Consider the following 19,224-nt stretch of genomic DNA (forward strand, 5'->3'; position numbering starts at 1 on the left):
GAAGGGCTCGACAGCCAGGACCCCCTCCCCAGCGGCAGAAGGGACCCGTGGGGGCCGCATCTCTTAGTTCCTCTCTCTGCTATAGAATGCCCCCTGACGCTGGCTGTGCAGCTGGAGTACAGCGTCGATGTTATCAAGGCCCTGCGGAATGGGGGGGCCCACCTGGACTTCCGGACGCGGGAGGGGATGACGGCGCTCCACAAGGCAGTCCGGTGCCGGAACCACACCGCCCTGATGGTGAGTGGGCCAAAGGGGTCGACTCTCAGCCCCACGCGCCCCTGCCCCCGGGGCCGACTTTTCCATCCCCATGTGTAGGCTGACCCACGGCTGGTGGCTGAAAGGCCCCCAAAGTGGGGGCAGGGTATGTTCCACCCAGGGCAAAAGCGGCCTTGGAGGGTCAAGCGAATCCCTGAGGTTCGTCAGGGACTTGCCAGGCAGCCCTTGGGCAGTTGCCTTTTATGCCCAGTTGGCCAAACGCCCCTCCATCCTCCCAAGGCCGCCTTGCGTGCTGGCGCACGTCCTGGCAAAGCCCAGCGTCCTTCCCCCTAGTTTGCCCCCACCGCCCCCACCGCCCCTCTGCGCCGAAACCCTGACCGAAGGCCCCGCCTGCCTGTGCCTGTGTTTGCCCAGACGCTGCTAGACCTGGGGGCCTCCACAGATTACAAAGACAGCCGCGGATTAACGCCTCTGTACCACAGTGCCATGGTGGGAGGAGACCCCTACTGCTGCGAGCTGCTGCTGCACGACTACGCCAAGGTGGGCTGCATGGATGAGAATGGCTGGCAGGAGATCCACCAGGTGAGGAGCCGGGGGTGGTGGGGGGCAGGATGCTCCGCTGGGGGCCCTTAGTGGAGGGGGGCAGCGTGCCGTGTGGCTAGGGCTGCCAGCTCTGGGTGGGGAAATACCTGGAGATATTTGGGGGTGGATCCAAATGAGGGCGGGGTTTGAGGAGGGGAGGGACTTCAAGGCCATAGAGTCCAATGGCCAAAGCCCCCATTTTCTCCAGGGAAACTGATGTCTATTGGCTAGAAATCAGTTGTAATAGCGGGAGATCTCCAGCTAGTACCTGGTGGTTGGCAACCCTACCCGTGGCCCCTTCCTCAGCCTCCCTCTTCCTCCCTCCCTTTCTGGAGCAGGCCTGCCGCTACGGACACGTGCAGCACCTGGAACATCTCCTCTTCTACGGAGCCGACATGAGGTCGCAGAATGCCTCGGGGAACACTGCCCTCCACGTCTGCGCTCTCTACAACCAGGTGAGCCCCCATCTCTCGTTCACCCCACAGCAAGGAGCAGAAGCTCCCCTGGAGATCGTGACTGCCAGTGGCGGGGAATGCAAATGGAGCCCTTCGGAGATGGGGCGGGGTGGTTGGGGGGCGGAGAGAAGATTATTCAGGAGACCTTGCTTTGAGCTCAGACTCCATGTGGCCAAGAGCCATTTTATAGGGAGCCCCCCTGAGCATGTGCAGAGCGTGCTGCCAACAGCAGCCCTTGCCTCTAAGGCCAAGGGCTTCCAGGGCACATTCTGGCAGCAGAAATGGAACCAATGAGGCCAACCTGAGACTTGATCATGAGTCGCGTCTGTCTCTCTCTGTGTGTGTGATGGGAGTCAATCCTGCCACTCTGTCTGTTCAACCAGTATGTTTTGTAGCTGGCCCATCTTCCAAGGAGCACAGTAGAGGGAGGAGAGGGGAGGGGCTGTGGCTCAGTGATAGAGCCTCTGCTTGGCATGCAGAAGGTCCCAGGTTCAATCCCCGGCATCTCCAGTTAAAGGGACCAGGCAATTAGGTGATGTGCAAGACCCCTGCCTGAAACCCTGGAGAGCTTCTGCCGGTCTGAGTAGACAATACTGACTTTCATGGACCAAGGGGGGGGGGGGTCTGGTTCAGCATAAGTCAGCTTCATATGTCCATGTGTTCAGAGCAGTATAGATGGATCTCCCTCCCTCATTATATCCTCACAATAATCCTGTGGGGTAGGTTAGGCCGCGAGTGTGCCATTCACTGGCCCACGGTCACCCACTGACCTTCACGCCCGAGTGGGGATTTGAACCTGGCTCTCCCAGGTCTCCCAGCTTCTTCTCCCTTCCCCTCTAGCCAGGGGTGCTGACGTGTCTTTCCTCTTCCCTCTGGTAGGAGAGCTGCGCTCGGGTGCTTCTGTTCCGTGGGGCCAGCAAGGATATCCGGAACTACAACAGCCAGACGGCATTCCAGGTAGGAAGGCCGGGCAGGGGTGGTTTTCTTAGGAGCTGCCGTCCTGTGGCTGTTCCTCGTCTCTTGTGCCTCCTTCGTGTTCCTTCCCATTCTCTTTCGGCGCATCCCCGGGTTGTCTAAAGAACCAGTGTGGTGTAGTGGTTAAGAGCGGTGGCTTGGAGCAGTGGACTCTGATCTGGAGAACCGGGTTTGATTCCCCATTCCTCCACATGAGCTGCAGAGGCTAATCTGGTGAACCGGGTTGGTTTCCCCACACCTCCACATGCAGCCAGCTGGGTGACCTTGGGCTAGTCACAGCTCTCTTACAGCTCTCTCAGCCCTACCTACCTCACAGGGTGTCTGTTGTGGGGAGTGGAAGGGAAGGCGATTGTAAACCGGTTTGATTCTTCCTGAAGTGACGTATAAAAACCAACTCTTCTTCTTCTCCAAATTTCCTGGGACTGTGAGACCCACCACCAAACATGCGATGCCCAAGCTCTGACTCAGGAGAGACTGCCGGGTGTCAGATGCCTTCATGAGGCTGTGGGCACTCTCTGGCCAAGGGGCCAGTGGCACTATGCCTGGGTTATGCAGGAGAGATGCTGCAGGGGTGGCCACTGTGCAGAGGAGAATTTGGAGAAGAGACGCAGAGTGTGTATGCACACACACACACACACACACACACCCTTAACTGATCACCCGCCTGCAGCTTCTGTCCCATCTGTCCCTTCTCCACATGAAGCATTCAAAATGACACATATTCTTCAAAAATAAACGTGCCCTTGCGCATAAGATGGAGCTGCCCTTCAGCTTCTCTTGGGACGGTGGCTCTTTTTTGCATAACCAGTTTATTACGCTATAAATGGACACGCGCCGCTGGTCTCCTGAGCCCGATCTACATCCCTTCCCTTCTGTTGCAGGGCTGCTCCATCCCCTACCCCCGCCCCGCACTCATGATGTGGAATTTTGTACCTGAGCATTGCTTGCTTGGATCTCAGCCCTCTTAAAGGGGGTGGAATCTTTCCCTTCTCTTGCATTACATCGGAGCCAAGTTTTGTAAGAGGAGAAGCCGGGGGTTAGCAATGCCCTTTTCACAGCCAGATATGCCTCCCTCCCCCATCTCTGTCTCCCACTGGTCAGGGTAATAATAGCTGCTAGCCACGGACTACTTGAAGCGCTCCACTGAACAGCCCTAGGAGTTGCTTCGAAAACGACCTGCAAACGTCCCCCGCGGAGCTTTGATTGGAGTTATTGAGATGCCCACTTTTTTGCATGGGGCCTTCAGTTTCTCCAGGCAGTTCTGGCAAAGATCCTAGAATCCTAGAATCATAGAGTTGGAAGGGACCACCAGGGTCATCTAGTCCACCCCCTGCACAACACAGGAAATTCACAACTGCCTCCCCCACACACCCCCAGTGACCCCTACTCCATGCCCAGAAGATGGCCAAGATGCCCTCCCTCTCATGATCTGCCTAAGGTCACAGAATCAGCATTGCTGACAGATGGCCCTCTAGCCTCTGCTTAAAAACCTCCAGGGAAGGAGCACTTACCACCACCCGAGGAAGCCTGTTCCACTGAGGAACTGCTCTAACTGTTAGGAAATTCTTCCAAATGTCTAGTTGGAAACCCTTTTGATTTAATTTCAACCCGTTGGTTCTGGTCTGACCTGGGGCAACAGAAAACAACTTGGCACCCTCCTCCCTATGACAGCCTTTCAAGTACTTGAAGATGGTTGTCACATTCCCCTCTCAGTCTTCTCCTCTCCAGGCTAAACATACCCAGCTCCTTCAACCTTTCCTCATAGGACTTAGTCTCCAGACCCCTCCCCATCTTTGTTGCCCTCCTCTGGACCTGTTCCAGCTTGTCTACATCTTTTTTAAATTGGGGGCCCAAAACTGAACACAATAAATGGGTAAACGGGATAAACAGGGATCACTGTTGCAGCTGTGGAAAGTCTTCAGTGTGTTTGAGAGAGAGAGAGGAGGAGGGGCTCCTCTAGCGAACAGGAGGGTGCCACAAGGAGGACCAAGGCATGGTGGTGGAAGATTTGGGGAGGGTCTTCTGCTGTTCCTGAAACGGCCTCCACCATTTGGAGTGTGGCCATGGGGAGGGGAATTACTCTCCCCAAGCCTTCACGCAGGTATTCTGCACTCTCACATGAGGCAAATCGCAGGCAGCGGAGGGTCATTCAGACAGAAAACACTACAACTGGGCATTTCCCCACCTAGAGTTGCCAGCTTCCAGGTGGAGCCTGGAGATCTCACAGAATTACAACTGATCTCCAGAGTACAGAGATCAGCTTCCCTGGAGAAAATGTCTGCTCTGGAGGGTGGAATCTGTGGCGTTATACCCCGCTAAAGTTTGTTCCCTCTGAAACCCCAGGCTCCCAGGCTCCATCCCCCACATCTCCAGAAATTTCCCAACCTCCTCCTCCTCCTCCTCCTCCTCCTTCTTCTTCTTCGTCGTTGTCATCGTCGTCGTCGTCATCTGTTGGTTACTTGCCCCTTGCCCCTGCATGTAACCTTGGTCCCACCCCAAGCAAGTGCAGTCTACTATTTAAATCCCATCAGAAGAGCCGTGCAGGGATCTCCCATCGCCAGGTCCACGGCCCCTTGAGGATGCAGGACGAGGCAAGCAGGCCCAGCCAGATGCCAGTCTCTGCCCCACTGCAGGGGCAAGGGTCTGGGGGGAAGCCCCACAGGTGCCTCTGTCAAGGGAAGGATGCAAGAGGACTCTGCTCAGCTCCCGCTCCTCCTCCTCGTCCGCTCTGCCTGCAATGCCTCATTTCCCCAGATGCTGTGGCTCAGAACATGAAGCAGGAGAGGGGGGTGCCTCTGGAAAGCAGGGCCAGTTAGGCGTGGGTTTGAAACAGCGATAGACTCCTCCTCCACAGGCTGCCAGTGGGTCGCCTCCTGCAGTTCTTGGCTTCTAGGAGCCCCTAGAAAGGGAGAGGGTCCGTGGCTCAGTGGTAGAGCATCTACTTGGAATGCAGAAGGTCCCAGGTTCAATCTCTGGCATCTCCAGTTAAAGGGACTAGGCAAGTAGGGGATGTAAAAGACCTCAGCTTGAGACCCTGGAGAGCCATGGAGAGGGCCCATAGCTCAGTGGCAGAGCATGTGCTTGGCATGCAGAAGGTCCCAGGTTCATTCCCAGGCATCTCCAGTTAAAGGGACCAAGCAGGCAAGCAGGTGATGTGAAAGACCTCAGCCTGAGACCATGGAGAGCTGCTGCCGGTCTGAGTGGGCAAAACTGACTTTGATGGACCAAGGGAGGGTCTGATTCAGTAGAAGGCAGCTTCATGTATTCATGAGCCAGGCAGAGCGCAGGACATTTGTGTGGGCACGAACGGAGCAGGCCTGTTGGTCACAGAGCCTTCGGCGGTCAGGGAGACATGTCTTCTGCTCATTCCTCAGCCCCTGCCCCCTCCAAGGGCAAGAGAGCTCCCCTGGCAGCCTCGGGGGCAACTGCACTGGGAGCCACCGCAGCCCTGTTGCCGATCGATCGGCAGGGGCAGGAGGGGCTGAGGACCGAGTGCAGCATCCCCTCCCCATCTCTTTCCCGCGAGTGGCTTCCTCCAGTTGGATTTCACGGAGCCTCAGGAAGGTGCAGCTGGCCCAGCTGCCAGGGCAGCGACGCAGCCCCTCCGCCCTGGCCGGCTCTCTATTGGCATGCTGCTGACATCGTGCGGGTGATAAATCCAGGGCTATTTTTACCGCAGGCCTTTGTCAGCAAGAATCCCTCGGGAAGGGCAGCCACAAGCATCGCTTTGCCAGGGTGGGGGGCTCCTGACTTTTGGAGGAGGTCGTGAACAGCACCCCCCACACACACACACACAAATTAACAGGCTGAGGGGAGCTGCTTGGAGCTAGGGTTGCCAACTCCAGGTTGGGAAATTCCTGGAGGTTTCAGGGTAAAGCCTGGGGAGGGCGGGGTTTGGGGAAGGACCTTATCAGAGTATGATACCACAGAGTCCTCCCTTCAAAGCAGCCATTTTCTCTAGGGGAAACTGATCTCTGGAGATCAGTGTAATTCTGGGAGATCTCCCGGCTCCACCTGGAAACTGGTGACCCCTCTGGGAATACTGACTTCAGCCCTCAGGGTAACTCTCCCACCCAGGCCCAGAAACATAGGCAAAGTAAGACAAAAGTCCAGGGGCAACTTAGAGACCAGCAATATTTATCTCAAGAGTAGCTTTTGTGCGTTCATTTAAAATGAATGTTGAGAGTCTTAAGATGCCCCTGGACTCCCATTTTGTTTTGCTACGGCAGACTATAGAGAATCATAGAATCATAGAGTTGGAAGGGACCACCAGGGTCATTTAGTCCAACCCCCTGCACAATGCAGGAAATTCACAGCTGCCTCTCCCCCACACACACACACCCAGTGACCATGCCCAGAAGATGGGCTGTATCAACAGCAGTATAGTGTCCAGATCACGTGAAGTGATGGTACCACTTTACTCTGCTCTGGCTAGACCTCACCTAGAGTATTGTGTTCTGTTTTGGGCACCACAATTTAATAAAGATGTAGACAAGCTGGAACTTGTCCAGAGGAGGGCAACAAAGATGGTGAGGGGTCTGGAGACCAAGTCCTATGAGGAAAGGGTGAAAGAGCTGGGTATGTTTAGCCCGAAGAGGAGAAGACTGAGAGGAGACATGATAACCATCTTCAAGTTCTTGAAGGGCTGTCATAGAGAGGAGGGTGCCGAGTTGTTTTCTGTTGCCCCAGAAGGTCGGACCAGAACCAATGGGTTGAAATTAAATCAAAAGAGTTTCCGTCTAGACATCACGAAGAATTTTCTAACAGTAAGAGTGGTTCCTCAGTGGAACAGGCTTCCTCGGGAAGTGGTGGGCTCTCCTTCCCTGGAGGTTTTTAAGCAGAGGCTAGATGGCCATCCGTCACCAATGCTGATTCTGTGACCTGAGGCAAATCATGAGAGTGAGGGCACCTTGGCCATCTTCTGGGCATGGAGTAGGGGTCACTGGGGTTGTGGGGGGGAGGTGGCCAGAGCACATCTGGGTGTGGTCCCGATGTCATATTAACACATGAAGCTGCCTTCTTCTGAATTGGACCCTTGGTCCATCAAAGTCAGTAGTGTCTACTCAGACCGGCAGCAGCTCTCCAGGGTCTCAGGCATCACCGACTTTCCTAGTCCCTTTAACTGGAGATGCCGGGGATTGAACCTGGGTCTTTCCGCATGCCCAGCAGATCCTCAGCTGCTGATCTATCACCCCTCCCCCTGCTCTCCAGGCCCTGCTCTCCAGCAGTCAGGCTGTGGTCCTGGCCAGGGGCAGGAAAGCTTCAGCAGACAGTCCAGCAAGGCTTGGCGGGAACAGCCAAGCTGCAAAACCCCTCCCCAAGAGCTCTGGCCAGTTTTACCTGGAGAACCATTCCATCCTGTTCCTTCCAAGCATCTTAGCTGTAGCTCCAGAGACTGACTTGGTCTTTTGACAGTTCCCCTTCTGAGCCTGGCTGATGCTTAGGATGCCCCCCCCCCAGCCCCAGCCTGCTAATGTGAGATGTGCCATTTTCTTAGCCTCCATTTAGACAGCCACATTTCACGCTCTTCTGCATCCATTTCATACTCGAGATCAGGCCGCCACATCTTAGATTGGCTACGGCTGTACGCCATCGCAGGCAATTATGAATCTCCTCTCCTGTCGCACGAGAAACCTCCAGAGAGAAGAAAGATTTAGATCTAGGGGGCCCTTGCAGAAGTGTAGATGGCCCTGCCAGGAAGGGATCGTGATGAGCATATGAATCGTGCATCGGGTTTGTAGTGGCGGCTTCTCGGGAACTCAGGCCCGCGTTATTCCGAGTACAACCCAGTGAGGTACACATGGACACATGAAACTGCCTTATTCTGAACCAGACCCTTGGCCCATCAAAGTCAGTATTGTCTACTCAGACTGGCAGTGGCTCTCCAGGGTCTCAGGCACTTTTCACATCACCTACTGGGGATTGAACTAGGGACCTTCTTGCATGCCAAGCAGATGCTCTACCACTGAGCCACAGTCCTTTCCCTGGCCCCGTGTCACCCACTGAGCTTCATGCCCAAAGAATTTCCTGCATTGTGCAGGGGGTTGGACTAGATGACCCGGTGGTCCCTTCCAAGTCTGTGGTTCTATGATTCTATGAGATCAGGCTAGCCTGGGGCTATCCAGGTCAGGGGTTGGGGTTAGGGCCGGCCCTACCATTCTGCTATTAGCATTTTAAAAAAGATTGCTGGTGACAGAGCAGGGAGCCCTTCTCAAGGTGGAGGCCCAGTCTCCCTCTTGCTTCCCTGCATAGCCCTGAGGAAAACTGAGGCTGCAGCTTCTGACCGTTCGCGCTTTATGGAGGGGGCCAAGGGGTCCCTTGTCTCATCTGCTGGAGCTCTGAGTCTTCCTGAAGTAACATTCTACTCCTTATTCCTAATAGTCTGGCTGGCTGGTTGCAGCCGTGCGGCCTGTCTTTTGTGCAGAGCCCAGGAAGAAGAAGAGGAAGAGGAAGAGGAGGAGGAGGTTTTTATATGTCAACTTTCTCCATCACTTAAGGGAGACTCAAACCGGCTCACAGTCACCTTCCCTTCCCCTCCCCACAACAGACACCCTGTGAGGTAGGTGGGGCTGAGAGAGCTCTAAGCTGTGACTAGCCCAAGGTCACCCAGATGGCTATCTGTGGAGGAGTGGGAAACCAACCTGGTTCACCAGATTAACGTCCTCCGCTCACGTTTAGGAGTGGGGAATCAAACCTGGTTCTCCAGATCAGACTCCAGCGCTCCAAACCAGCACTCTTAACCCACTACACCACACTGTAACGAGTCACTATCCATGTGTGTTGCCCTTCAAGGTTTTACCATTGAAAGAAGGGCCTTGGGAATTCGGTCTGAACAGGACAGTGGTGTCATTTGGTACCACCTGTGGCCACGTGGGAAAGCCTCCTGCGGTGCCTTTCTTTTAGCAGACATGGGACTCTGTGTCCATCTCCGGAAAAGACGTCTTTGCCAACTGGCTGGCTCTGCCTTTCATATTTATTCCGCAGTCTCTTGCAGAGTGATGAAAGGTCCTTTGCACACCCTTAGGGGGTCATTCCTTCCAGTGCACAAATGTGACGTGGTTTAATAACACCAAACCAACCTTCCAGAAATGCTCCTAGACCCGCCCCCCCCCCCCCAGATCAGCACAGTTCAGTAACCACAAGGAGAGAAAGGAGGTGTAGAGTTTGGGTAGGTCAGGCATGTGCAGAGACCCCCCACCCCACCCGAAGATTGCTGTAGGGGACTGGAAAGGGTGACACTGGAGCTGCAGGCCAGTCTCCCTTCAACCTTGGTGCAGTGGTTAAGAGCAGTGGTTTGGAGTGGTGGAGTCTGATCTGGAGAACCGGGTTCGATTCCCCACTCCTCCACATGAGCGGCGGAGGCTAATCTGGTGAACTGGATTTGTTTCCCCACTTCTACTCATGAAGCCAGCTGGGTGACCTTGGGCTAGTCACAGCTCTCTCAGCCCCACCTCCCACACAGGGTGTCTGTCGTGGGGAGGGGAAGGGAAGGAGATTGTAAGCTGGTTTGATTCTTCCTTAAGCAGTAGAGAAAGTTGGCATGTATAAACTAATTTTTCTTCTACTACTACTCCATCTGTAAAAGGGGGATATTAGTGTCCTACTGCACAGGGCTGTTGTGAGGTTGAATGACATAAAGAACATTGCACACGGATCATGTTGATTACCAAAGAGCCACGTGCCGTGGTCAGCCTCTGTCCTGTCCCTCTTGTTTCAGGTGGCCATCATTGCCGGGAATTTTGAACTGGCCGAAATCATCAAAACTCACAAAGAGTCCGATGTTGGTGAGTTGGTCCTTTTGTCCTTTCCAATTTTATCGCCCTGCATAGTGGAGAATATTTGAAGAATTGGGGGGGGAGTGAGAGAAGGGCAGTCTCAGGGGAGAGGGCAGTGTCTCCCCCCCTTGGGGTCCCAAGGGCAACCCAAGCATGGAAGGAAGAGAGAATAAAACTGCTGCTCTCATACTGCCCTTGTACAAATCTATGAGAGCCAGCATGGTATAGTGGTTAAGAGCGGTGGTTTGGAGCAGCGGAGGCTAATCTGGAGAACTGGGTTGGTTTCCCCTCTCCTCCATATGAAGCCTGCTGGGTGACCTTGGACTAGTCACAGCTCGATTAGCCCCACCTCTCTCACAGGGTGTCTGATGTGGGGAGGAGAAGGGAAGGTGACTGTATGCCAGTTTGATTCTTCCTTAAGTGGTAGAGAAAGTCGGCATGTAAAAACCAACTCTTCTTCTTTTTCTTCTATGGTGAGACCACACTTGGAATACTGTGTACAGTTCTGGTCACCACACCAAAAAAAAAAAAAAAAGGATATTGCAGAGCTTGAGAAGGTGCAGAAAAGAGCAACCAAAATGACCAGGGGGATAGAGCAACTGCCCTGTGAGTAGCGATTAAAGCGCTTAGGGCTGTTTAGCTTGGAAAGAAGGCAGTTGAGGGGAGACATGATAGAGGTCTATAAAATGATGCATGGTATGGAGAGAGTGGAGAATGAGAAGCTTTTCTTCCTCTCTCATAATACCAGAATGTGGGGTCATCTGCTGAAGCGTGAGACATTCAAAACAGATAAAAGGAAGTATTTCATCACACAACTCATAGTTAAATTGTGGAACTCCCTGCCCCAGGATGTGGTGATGGCTGCCAACTTGGAAGGCTTTAAGAGTGGAGTGGACATGTTCATAGAGGAGAGGGCTATCCATGGCTACTAGTAAAAATTGATCCTAGTCATGATCCATACTTATTCTCTCTAATATCAGAGGAGCATGCCTGTTATATTAGGTGCTTTGGAACACAGGCAGGATGGTGCTGCTGCAGTTGTCTTGTTTGTGGGCTTCCTAGAGGCACCTTGCTAGCCACGGTGTGAACAGACTGCTGGACTTGATGGGCCTGGGTCTGATCCAGCAGGGCCTTTCTTATGTTCTTATGTTTTTAAGTACATTTCAGTAGAACGTGAGGAGAAACTCCCTAACGGTGAGGGAGGTTTGACACTGGAAGCACCTCCTCCGCAGGGGGATGGTGGACTCTCCCTCTCTGGAGGTCTCCCAGCAGAGGCGGGATGGCTGTCGGCTATGGGTGGAGCCTTCCTGAAGGGATGAGAAACAAGAGCTGGACCAGATGGTCCTTGGCTCTGATCCAGTCGGATTCTTCCCACATCCTCAAAGCCAGACTAGGTCCTGTCATCATCCATGAATCCATCATGGGGACACCTCTGCCATTTTAGGGATGAAACTGCCTCTGTTTACAACCCATGGGTGGGGGGCAATCCTGATTGGGGCAGTGGCATGGGAGAGGGGCTCCTTCCTCCCCCCATGGGCCATTTCAAGGGTGCACCTCCCCCCCTCTGCATTTGGGCTTCTGAAAATAGTGTGTGTGCATGGAGGGGGGCCGAGAGGAACCCTTCCCCATGCTGTAGTCTCCAGCAGGATCAGGGCCCCTGCAGCTTTTCTCAATGGGCGATTTCATCCCTAAGATGGTGGAGGTGTCCCTATGATGGGCTCAGGGAACACTGCCGTGTCTAGTTTGGCTCCCATGGGTGGGGGCCACTTCCAGGGTCTCTTGTCAGGACTGGAGGCATCGGTCCTGCCAGATGGAAAGGTGGCTGCCTCTTACACACACAATTAGGGTCAGAATCGCAGAGAGAAAGCAAGCCAGTCCATTTGCAAATGGGAGGGAGATTTCCTTAATGGAAATGGTCCGATTAGGGTTTCCAGGTCCCTCTTTGCTACCAGCGGGAGGTTTTGGGGGCGGAGTCTGAGATGGGTGGGGTTTAGGGAGGGGAGGAACTTCAATGCCATAGAGCCCAATTGCCAAAGCGGCCATTTTCTCCAGGGGAACTGATCTCTATCAGCTGGAGATCAGCTGTAATAGCAGGAGATCTCCAGCTAGTACCTGGAGGTTGGCAACCCTAGGTCAGATTATTCCACTACCAAGACACACTGTCTCTTTTCTTGGGGGGACAAAGGTACGGACCTCTGGAGGCATGAGATCAGTTAAAGATGGAAGGGCTGACTTTGTCAAACGTGGCTCTTACTCCAAGTGGGTCAGATAGCACCGGGAAAGGAGCAGGAGTCCAGCAGGCCCAGATGGCCAGCCTCTGCAGGCCTCAGGAGTTGGCACAGGAATGGTCTGAACACGAGGAAGTGGGGTGGTGGAAGAGCCAAGCTCCTGTCGACTACCCAGCTGGCAGAGCAGGGTGGCAGGGCTGTGTTGTGGCATGGCCCGGGTACCTCCCCCCGGATAGTTGGAAGGTCAAGAAAAGACAGGCGGCAGAGCCAGAAGGATCAGAAATGAGGGGCCATGGCTCAGTGGAAGAGCCTTTGCTTGACATGCAGAAGGTCCCAGGTTCAATCCCCAGCATCTCCAGTTGAAAGGATCAGGTCACAGGAAATAGGAAACACCTTCATCTGCCTGAGATTCTGGAGAGCTTCTGCCAGTCTGAGTAGACAATACTAGCCTGGATGGACCAAGGCTCTCAGTAGAAGGCAGCTTCACCTGTGGGTGAAGGGGAGCTAGGTAGCCTCTCCAGAGCCACCTTCAAGATGGAAAGCCAAAATGCCTCTTCTCCTGGCTTCAGGATGGAAAGCCAAAATGCCTCTTCTCCTGGCCTTCAAGATGGAAAGCCAAAATGCCTCTTCTCCTGGCAGCTCCTTCCCTTGAGCAAAACAGTGGGGGTGAAAAAGACCCAACCTAAAAACAAAGTTGGGTACCCAGAGACACTGTCCTTCAGTGTTACTCCTCTGAAGATGCCTGCCACAGCTGCTGGCGAAACATCAGGAAAGAAAATACCAAGACCACGGTCACACAGCCCGGATAACCTACAAGAACCAATGAACTCTGACCGTGAAAGCCTTCGACAATATTTTGGGTACCCAGAGTTTGGATGGAAAAGAACTCAAACTATGAAATATATTTCTTATAAAGTGCATGTGCCGATATTAAAAACAAGCCCATATGGCAATGAACACAAGGTTGATAATCTAAAACCACCTGCCTAATAAAACATATTAGGAACACATATACATAAATCAACAGATAAAATGATTTTGTAACATCCCAGGTATGTATTTAGAGATGTATTCCAAATACACTCTGTGCCTATGATATCGGATTTTATTAAAATATATTTTGAATTGTAAAAGTGCACATCTGAGGAGCGCAGTCTAACTATTTCTTTCTGGACCGGGCTGACCTTACATTGCAAGTGTGCATAACAGAATCAACTTGATAGACCACTGATGAAGGCCTTGGGGCCGAAACGGGTTTGGCCAGTGGTTTTCGGCCCTCATCGGGCTGACCCTGCTAGCAATCACAAAAAGCAACGGAGGGAAATGGCCCCCGCAGACTTCTTCACAGAAGGGTGGAAAGATGCTTGCCCAGATGAATCCGCTTCATGTCTTTCTCCCTGACAACAACCAGCATTCTTTGGCATTTTGGGGCACAGCCTCAGGGCCTCTGCTGGCTCAGTTCTCTCCGCTCTGGTTACAGGCACGCCGAGCAGAGCTTCCCTGGCTGACCTCAGGATAGGTCAGGCGAGGGACTTCCACTAGGGCAGCTGAGCGAAGCACTCGTCTCCCTGGGGGCTCCCGGAGGGGGAACCAAGAAACGTCTTAAATAGGGGTGTCAACGCACCCCTCCCGATTCCTAAATAGTGGAACGGGTATCAGGAAATCTCCTGCAGCCGATGAAGAGCGGTTTGACTCCTGAACTCTCTGAGTTTTACACCAGCTTGCGGGGTAATAAATCGCCGCAGACATCTCTTTGGAATTTAGGCTTCGCTCTCCCCTATCTATTACCATCTAGCAACTATACAGAAGCAAGAATACCTACTCTCCTAAAATCTGAGTAAGTTTAAAAGAACTCCTTTGTTTTACCTGGATCTGGAAGTCCCAGGAGACTGCTAAATACATTTGTCGAATCCGTATCTCCCCACTCAATGTTTAAATGACTCTTTAAAAACAAGAAAAGATCTGATAACCTGGAAGGAATCTTATCAATTTGATCAGTGGGAAGACATAACAACTAAGATTTTTGAAAGACGCTTTAGTTGCCAATCAGGAACTACTACGTATAAAGGGGAGGGAGGAGTTGAAATCTCCCCCACCCCAAAGAGTAGCCTTTCTAACTAAAAGCCTTCCTGCCACGTTCTTCCCCGAAACAATCTATCATCGCGAGAGAGCCAGAGAACTTGGAATCGGAAGTGTGGTATTAGTGTGTAACTGGCAAATATTTCCCAAGTTCCTGACCACAAAGAAGACGGAAGGTCTACTACTGATTCCTGCAGCACCTCCTTGTTATTTACTACGCTGGAATTTGCCTGGATTTTATTAACTGAGTTTCAACAGGAATTTTCAGAAGTAGCAACCATGGAATATCTGATTACACAGATGGAACAACTCTCTGCTTTGATAAACATTTCATTTCAATTCATTAATCAAAAACTGGACATTATCGCAGACGATCTTAAAGACATAAAAACCCAAATTATCACAATGGGATCAGAGGAGATACTAGAGGGCCCTCTAGTTGACAAGAGAGATGAAGAACAGATGAACCCTGCAAAGGAAACGAGGAATTACAATAAACAATCTGCAATAGCCCATCTGACAACAATGGAGTTGAATGTGATTTTGACCTCTGTCTCTTTAATCTGCTTGATGAACCTTTCAACACCTGCTTGGAGGACTTAATGAGCAGAAAAACTGGGGCTGTCAGGATCTTTTTCTTTGAATTTGGGATGAAAGATATTGCAACATGGATTTACTATGGAAATTATCTATCTGCAGAAGAGACTTTACCAACAATCTCCAAGGATGCTCTTCGACTATTACTGCTAATGTGGAAAAGAAAGAAATGCTGGAAATTCCGGACAAAGGGACTAATTTAAAAGAGTCTAGTGTCTCTTCTGGATAAGATCAAAAAGGAACTGGTTAAAAGGATTGGTTATAATGGAAATAGAACTATATATGATAGCAATTTACTAGAAAAACAATATGTATTAAATGAGTGTTAGGGAGAAATGGAGGACTTACAAAATAATTAATTTTTAATGGAAATAATCAAATGCTTTTTATTATACCAATTTACTATTTCTCTTCTTCTTCCTTTTATTCTTATTTCCTTTTTTCTTTTTTCTTTCCTTTATATGATATTATTAACTATTAATCTTTTTTTTCTTTGAAAAATATAAATGTCAAAGAGATCAATAAATATTAACAATAGTATCAGGATTAGGATTTTGTGCAAAGGAAATTACTAATTTATCACAAGATGAAGGGAGGTGTAGGGGAAGTCAACAACTCTTGATTATATATAAATATTTTTAACAATGTTACCTATTTGTTTTTACTTTTGACTGTTTATGTTATTGTTAAACTATGTGATTAATAATTTTGGAAAAATAATTTAAAAATTATTTTTTTAAAAAAAGGATAGGTCAGGCGAGGGTGATCGCCCCTCTGGGCACCGTTCTTGGTGCCGTGCTTGGACCTGCCTCTGGTGGGCATCTCCAAGTAGGCATGACAGGGTCCCCTCTCCCTACGTGTGCCAGGAGGCAGCAAGAAACAATGTCAGGCACCCACGGAGCCTTGCCGACTCTTGGCCTTTGGGCTCCCTTGTGAGTCACACACGTGCACAGGATGGTGGTGAGTTTTTGTTTCCCAAGAGTGGGGCTGGCTGGAGTAGCAGGTAGAGCTGACAGAAGAGCCAGCGTGGTGTAGTGGTTAAAAGCGGTGGTTTGGAGCGGTAGACTCAGTGGAGGAGCGGTGGATTCTGATCTGGAGAACCAGGTTTGATTCTCCACTCCTCCACACGAGCGGCAGACTCTAATCTGGTGAACTGGGTTGGTTTTCTTACTCCTCCACACGAAGCCAGCTAGGTGACCTTGGGTCAGTCACACTTTCTCAGCCCCACCCACCTCACTGGGTGTCTGTTGTGGGGAGGGGAAGGGAAGGTGATTGTAAGCCGGTTTGATTCTTCCTTAAGTGGTAGAGAAAGTCAGCGTATAAAAACCAACTCTTCTTCTTCTTCTTCTCGCTACCCGCTTTCCAGCTCAGGAAGCACACTGTGCCTGAGAACCGGGTTGGAGAGAGGCCTGGTCGCACAACTGGCAAATGCGTCTCACTAATAATCCTCTCCAAGGTTTTGATTGTCTCTGGACAACCGGTTCTCCCCACTTGGCCGTGGCCACTGGTAGAAGAATCCCGGCGCTGGCTGACATCAGCATGCTGGATTCCTTAAAAAAACATAATACCCTGCCTCCAAAGGTGCCAGGGGGCGCAAGAGAATAAAACAGTTACAAGATGGCCTCAGACCCAAAGGCCAGAACGTCACAAGTTACTAAGGACCTGTTCTGAGCAGCCACACTTTCATCAGATCTTAAAAGCCCAGGGGAAGAGCACCTTCTGCCTGCTCTGTGAAATGCCAGCAATGCAGAGGGGAGTCACACCTCCCTCCTCCCCAGCGTGGGGGCTGCAGCAAAGAAGCCCAGAGCCCCACTGACTGGGCTGGCCTGGGCAGAGAGGGCCACCTGGGCAGAGGCACCAAAGCCCTGCAAGAACCTACTTGCCTAGTCCCTTTAACTGGAGATGCTATAAGTCCTATGAGGAAAGGCTGATGGAGCTGGGTATGTTTACCCTGCAGAGGAGAAGACTGAGAGGGGATATGATAACCATCTTCAAGTACTTGAAGGACTGTCATATAGAGGATGGTGCCAAGTTGTTTTCTGTTGCCCCAGAAGGTCAGACCAGAACCAAAGGGTTGAAATTAAATCCAAAGAGTTTCCACCCAGACATTAGGAAGAACTTTCTAACAGTTAGAGCAGTTCCTCAGTGGAACAGGCTTCCTCGGGAGGTGGTTCGCTCTCCTTCCCTGGTGGTTTTTAAGAAGAGGCTAGCTGGCCATCTGTCATCAATGCTGATTCTGCGACCTTTGGCAGATCATGCGAGGGAGGGCATCTTGGCCATCTTCTGGGCATGGAGTAGGGGGTCACTGGGGGTGTGTGGGGTGAAGGTAGTTGTGAATTTCCTGCATTGTGCAGGGGGTTGGACTAGATGACCCTGGTTGTCTCTTCCAACTCTATGATTCTATTATAGGACTTGGTCTCCAGACCCCTCATCATCTTTGTTGCCCTCCTCTGGACATGTTCTAGCTTGTCTACATCCCTCTTAAATTGTGGTGCCCAAAACTGAACACAGTACTCTAGGCGAGGTCTAACCAGAGCAGAGCAAAGCAATACCATCACATCACGTGATCTGGACACTGTACTTCTGTTGATACAGCCCAAAGATTGCATTTGCCTTTTTAGCTGCCGCATCACACTGCTGACTTTTCGGCAAGCGGCCTCCTCCTTCGACTGTGCGCTTAGCTGTGTTAGAATCACAAAGTTGGGAGGGGCCAGGCAGGCCATCTCATCCAACCCCCTGCTTAATTCAGGATCAGCCTAGAGCATCCCTGACAAGTGCTTGACCAGCCTCTGCTTAAAGACTGCCAGTGAGGGGGAGCTCACCACCTCCCTAGGCAGCCGATTCCACTGTCAAACAACTCGTACTGTAAAGTTTTCTTCCTTAATGTCCAGCTGGTACCTTTCCACCCACAATTTAAACCCATTATTGCGGGTCCTATCCTCTGTTGCTAACAGGATCAGCTCCCTGCCCTCCTCTGACAGCCCATCAAATACTTCAAGAGAGCAATCCTGTCCCCCCTCAGCCTCCTCTTCTCCAGACTAAACTTTCCCAGCTCCCTCAGCCTTTCCTCGCAGGGCTTCTTGGTCTCCTGGCCCCTGGTCATCCTCGTCGCTCTCCTCTGTACCCGCTCGATTCTGCCCACATCCAGGTGTGGCCTGACCAATGCAGTGTACAGCGGAACTATGACATCTTGCAGTTTGGATGTGATGCCTCTGTTGGTGACGGTTCAAGGTCAGCCGCCCAGCCTGTGCTCTGATTCTTGCATTTGGCCCAGCTGGCTGTGGTTGATCTTATTCTCAGCTTCAGCAACCGACAGTAGCTTTGGTGGCAAAACTTCCCCTGCTTTCCATGGCTGGCTCGTCTAATTGCTGCTCCTGATTTCAAGAAATGCCCTCGCTCCCGCTTGAGCTGCGCTCTCTTCCCCTTCCACCCCTGGATTTGGCGTTGCGGAGCTTCCTGCCAGAGTGTTTTGAAACACCCCCCCCCAACCCTGACCTTGCGCTCTGGCGGCGCTTTTGCCTCGCATCAGTAATTAGCGGCTCCATTCCAGCTGCCGCTCACCCTTGGCCTGGATCTGCTCAGGGCTTGGAGCGGCTTCGGTCTTGAGAGAATCAATCCGCTGGCTGTCTTCGAAAGTCAGCTGCCTTTTCTCCTGTTTCCTAGCACAGAGTTCTGGGGCTGGCCGCTGCATTCATGATGGCATTACGTAAAACACATACGCACGAAGCTGCCTTGTACAGAATCAGAACATCGGACCATCACCGTCAGTCTTGTAGAATCATAGAGTTGGAATGGACCACCGGGGTCATCTAGTCCAACCCCTGGCACAATGCAGGAAATTCACAACTCCCTCCCTCCCACACACACACCCTGTGACCTACACTCCATGCCCAGAAGATGGCCAAAATGCCCTCCCTCTTATGGTCTGCCTAGATGGCAGATGGGGAGGTGCTCTGGCTCAGTGGTAGAGCCTATGCTTGGCATGCAGAAGCTCCTAGGTTCAATCCCCAGCATCTCCAGTTACAGGGACTAGGCAAGTAGGTGATGTGAAAGACCTAAGCCCGAGACCCTGGAGAGCTGCTGCCTGTCTGAGTAGACATTACTGACTTCGATGGACCCGGGGTCTGATTCAGTATAAGGCAGTTTCATGTGTTCATGGCCATCTAGCCTCTGCTTAAAAACCTCCAGAGAAGGAGAGCTTACCACCTCCCAAGGAAGCCTGTTCCACTGGGGAACTGCTCTAACTGTTCTTCCTGATGTCTAGACAGAAACTCATTTGATTTAATTTCAACCCGTTCTGATTTAATTTCAATCTGT

The 19,224-nt window shown here is 51.7% G+C and overlaps 1 protein-coding gene across 1 annotated transcript in view; it reads left to right on the top strand.

Moving 5' to 3' along the window:
• SHANK3 (SH3 and multiple ankyrin repeat domains 3) overlaps positions 1-19,224 on the top strand; it is a 348,499-nt gene that overhangs the window by 109,639 nt on the left and 219,636 nt on the right. Inside the window, exons 5-9 of the mRNA XM_056846670.1 lie at positions 86-237; positions 631-798; positions 1,137-1,253; positions 2,133-2,210; positions 9,946-10,012. Coding sequence (XP_056702648.1) covers positions 86-237; positions 631-798; positions 1,137-1,253; positions 2,133-2,210; positions 9,946-10,012 — 582 coding nt within the window. The remainder of the gene's footprint in view (positions 1-85; positions 238-630; positions 799-1,136; positions 1,254-2,132; positions 2,211-9,945; positions 10,013-19,224) is intronic.

Source organism: Euleptes europaea, chromosome 3 (assembly GCF_029931775.1).
Source record: "Euleptes europaea isolate rEulEur1 chromosome 3, rEulEur1.hap1, whole genome shotgun sequence".
NCBI classification, from domain to species: Eukaryota; Metazoa; Chordata; class Lepidosauria; order Squamata; family Sphaerodactylidae; genus Euleptes; species Euleptes europaea.